Source organism: Austrofundulus limnaeus, unplaced genomic scaffold (genome assembly GCF_001266775.1).
Source record: "Austrofundulus limnaeus strain Quisiro unplaced genomic scaffold, Austrofundulus_limnaeus-1.0 Scaffold57, whole genome shotgun sequence".
NCBI classification, from domain to species: domain Eukaryota; kingdom Metazoa; phylum Chordata; class Actinopteri; order Cyprinodontiformes; family Rivulidae; genus Austrofundulus; species Austrofundulus limnaeus.
Genome location: NW_013952459.1, coordinates 1,064,558 through 1,068,874, shown reverse-complemented (window position 1 = coordinate 1,068,874; position 4,317 = coordinate 1,064,558). Strand labels below are relative to the sequence as shown.

At 39.0% G+C, this 4,317-nt stretch overlaps 1 protein-coding gene across 1 annotated transcript; it reads left to right on the top strand.

Moving 5' to 3' along the window:
* The first annotated feature begins 349 nt into the window (after positions 1-349).
* tmem250 (transmembrane protein 250) lies at positions 350-2,151 on the top strand. The gene is made up of 2 exons (XM_014009311.1): positions 350-578; positions 970-2,151. The coding sequence occupies exon 2, from the start codon at positions 1,057-1,059 to the stop codon at positions 1,561-1,563; it is 507 nt and encodes a 168-aa protein (XP_013864765.1). The 5' UTR covers positions 350-578; positions 970-1,056; the 3' UTR covers positions 1,564-2,151.
* Positions 2,152-4,317: the final 2,166 nt, after the last annotated feature.

Sequence of the window (4,317 nt, the reverse complement as noted above, 5' to 3'; positions counted from 1 at the left end):
CTTTCATTTTAATCCATGCTCAAAAATAGGCTAAACTCATCATCACTTTTATTTCTCAGCTTCTCATCAGTGTCACTTTACACTCACACAATGCAAGTCACTGAGTGAGCTTTTGCATGCCTGCCTTTCACTGAAGTTGTCTTCTTATTTTTAATAAATGGAACTTAATTTGTAACTCTACATGTACAAATAAATTATTAAATACAGTTCAAATAAACAGTAAACATTTTTCCAATCAAACTTTGTTTGTTTGTTTGTTTGTGTTATATAAATTTTGTTTTTCCAAGTTAGCTGGACGAGCTCAAAAAGGTGCACTTCCCCTTTAAGACGGCAGCCTCTAACGTGGTGATGACGCATATATTATGCGACGAAATTTTGAAGCACCGGCTTCGTCACTGCTGGACACAACATTATTTGAAATAATGCTAATAATTTTAACAAGCAACCAATTTTTATGTTTTTGTGGATGTTCCGCTTGATTAGAGAGGATGTGATAAAGTCCCATAAACGCCTAAAAATAGCAAACGACGTTTATTTTCCCCTGTGGATGAACTGCAGTCGAGTTTTTCTTTTTTCATGTAAGATGCTGCACTTTATGCTTACAATAATAAATAAAATAACGGAACCTTTGGACAGTAGCTATCATCAGTATCTTAATGTTCGTATTAGCCTTATTGTTGTACTTGTGTATTGTTTTTCTTGGTTTCTAACTGCTAAAACGTTTTGAAAACGCACAAAGAACTTACGCTAACATTAAATTGTATATAAATTTGTTTCATATGATATGATAAGCATCTACTTTCTGAACTCTTTCATTCTGATAATCAACTCTATTATAGCTTTAACCAATTTATTTATTGGCTTAGGCTGTTTTAAACGTTTGTTTTCTTATGTAGGTGTCTTAACGTAGTGATTCTACTTTTTTAAAATGCTTGAAATGTTATACTAATATTGTGTTTTTTATTCCAGGAATTACTTTTATATTAAAAAGAAAATTGACTGACAGCATCCCTCCTGAACTCCCTCGCTAAGAGCCAGTCTGGTCCTTAAAACCAGATGAATAAGTGCTTCTTGGGAAGCAGCTCCCGCAGTGAATCTCTCCTGTCACACTTGTGGACCGTGCTGGGCTCCGGTAGCCCATCCATGCCTGTGATCCCCATCCCACGGCGGGTGCGCAGCTTCCATGGCCCCCACACCACCTGCATGCACTCGGCCTGCGGGTCGTCGCACACGTCCAAGCTGGTGCGCACCAAGTACAACAACTTCGACCTGTACCTGCGCTCCCGCTGCATGTACAGCTTCCTCCGCTTCCTGCTCTACTTCGGCTGCAGCCTGCTGACCTCTCTGCTCTGGGTGCTGCTCTCGGTCGTCTTTTTCCTGCAGTACGTCAGCGTGCGCGTGCTCCTGCGGCTGCAGTACAAACTGTCAGTTATACTGCTTCTGCTGGGCCACCGGCGCCTGGACTTTGGCGTGCTCAACGATCTGATCATCTACAGCATGCACATCACCATGTTTCTGGTGGGGGGGCTCGGTTGGTGTTTCATGGTGTTTGTGGACATGTAGCCTGATCCTTGTGAAGAACTTTTCATTCGAGGGGACAGTGTGACTTGAGCATTGTGTGGCGCTTCAGAACCTCACCTAAACACCTGTAGCGTAAACTGTAAAATTATTTTTGTTGTTCAGCTTTTCTTTTTCAAAAGCACCTTTCTGACATTTAGCTTCTAAAATCCTATATAATCCAGCTAGAATTGACCACATCAAAGCAGCCCAGAAGCCATGTGTGGCACGAAGATTTTAGTTTACACTTTTTTAAAAACAGTCGGATCAGTCTCAAGTAATGAGCCCACACTGATGAGGCAGTGTGGAGTTAAAACGGGACCAAGAGCATCACAGTCTGTGTATTTTGATGTATTTCAAGCCAGTTTAAATCATTTCCATGAACTTGACATGTCACTGTGATGGAAAATATAAATGTCGTTGCATGATCTATGAACATATGACGGATGTGCTTTGTCACTATGTGATGCAAGCCAGCAGCACTTGAGCAGTGTTTCTAAAAGCTCACTACATCTAAGGTTATGTATCTCATGTTGTGTAAAAACATGTAAATATGTGTTTACGTTAGAAMCAAGTAAACATGCAGTGAAAGTACATAACTATGTGTGTTGGTGGTGGATCTAAATAGTTTAAGGCATTTTGAAGACCCCAAGGAACAATTTTTTTTTTCCTGTAAATTTACATGATAGATATTCATGTCATGAAGTGTTTTGGGCTTTTAAGTGCACGGCCAAGTGAATGTGTGTTCTGTATAGTCTTAACACCCATGATGGCCTGCCTCGAGCTGGATCACACGAGCGTGACGGTTCAACTTGAGAACGACTCTGGGTCAAGTGTTCCATCAGTTGCTCTTCACATGGTTGCAGTGTTGCTCTGACAGACTTCTCTGTTTGAGTTTCCTGCAGCACACAAACACCAGCCACCGCTAGACCCCTCGGCCTCTGCCAAGCATAACAATGAGCGTGGCGGTGTCCCAACGACCTTATATAGTCTCCTTTCCACTGCACGTGAAGYGAGCTTACAGGAACTCATTTAACAGATTCGAGCACTCAGATTTGCTTTTATATCACACAGTGTGCTGGTTTTAACATGTTTCTTTTTGGCTAGCATGCAAAAGAGGATGGATGCTATTAAACGGACAGCTTTGCTGTAAATGTGAACTTTTGACTCTGTAGCTGGTGGGCTGATTGAGACATGCTTGATCCCCTTTTTGGCCTCAGGCAGGAAATGGATAATCAGGAAAACAATATGCTGTTGTTCTGCGGATAAACACATCATATGCTTCATGTCCTGAGTCTGGGCCAATCACACTACACCAGGGTGACCATGAATTATTCTGTAATGTCACTGTTGTGCTTTAAGAATACCTGACGAGTCACTGACTGACAAGTTTCATTTCTTCCTTTTGTTTTGGAAAGCTGAAGTCGTTTGCTTAGTTTGAATGACTTGCAAGTTTCTTTCATCCACATTAGCAAACTTAAAATTTAAGCTCTTTGTTTAAAGTTTTGATTTGGAGCTTTTAACCTCCTTTGCAAGTGTTTTGACATATTTATTAGACACATCCACATAAAGCGAAACAAAACATACGACATCCGTACTTTTTGTAATGCTATCAACTCATGCCCTGAAGCCTCGTGTATTGACATCTGACTGAAGGATTTGTCCTGATGCCTTTTGATAAATAAGAAAAACATTACATCAGTAATACTTTCATACACAACATGGCTGACATTAACACGAGCATTTTCTGATTAGTTACCTTTTTAATTAGAATACTTAAAGAGAAATAAAGCGAAGACAAAAAGATAGTCGTGTACCAGTAATTAGCAATAAGATAAAATATTAAATGTCCAAGACATTCTTACCTTTTTCTATATTTCTTTCAACAATATTATACATTTCCCCAACTTCATTAGTACCAATCATTTCAATGATTTGCAAAGCAGTTTTCTGCTTCAGTTATGTTGTGTTTGACATGTTTCTCTCTCTCTTTTTTTTTTTTACCAATTCATGGCATTTAAATTAGTTAAAAAAAGAAATTACTAATATCTAAACATAAGATAATATATTGTAAGACAATTTTTAACCCATAATTGGAACTTTAAAAAGATTGTGAGGAATTCTTAGAAGAAGCCAGCATGTCATTTTTGAAGCAATTTTATTTAAAAATAAAAAGGTAATCTGCAAAAATTGAAAGCTACCAGATGCAGCATTAGAGGCAATCTATAGATCTAGTTCTGAATATTTTGAATAGTGGAATATTCATTTCCCTTAAGTTGTGCGTCACAATAATTGTGTGCCATGTCGCTGTGTCTTTCCTTTTGTTTTATTGTTCAAAATCAAAAAACACAGTATATGCTCGAAACGATCCCCCCCCCCCCCCCCCCCCCCCGCTTGCTTAGAAGATAAAGTTTAGTGACTCTCACTTTTAACACCATCAGTCAACAACAGGTCAGCGAGAATGAGCAAGCCTGGCCACTTTGTTGGTATAGGTAATTTCACATGGTTGTTATTCACAACAAAGTCTAAAGTCAGCCTCAATGCCTGGCTGGAAAAATGAATAAAATAATAAATAGGCTAAATACATAAATAGCCAGATGTTTAGATGCTTAACACCTTTTAAGCATCATTTAGATGACTAGTTCCACTGCAATGGTACTCTTTTTTTTCCCACCCTTGTACACAAAAACATTTTTAAAATGCATTTCTCGGTAAATGGCGATGACAACACGTGATACGACATTTCACAATATGGGGGGG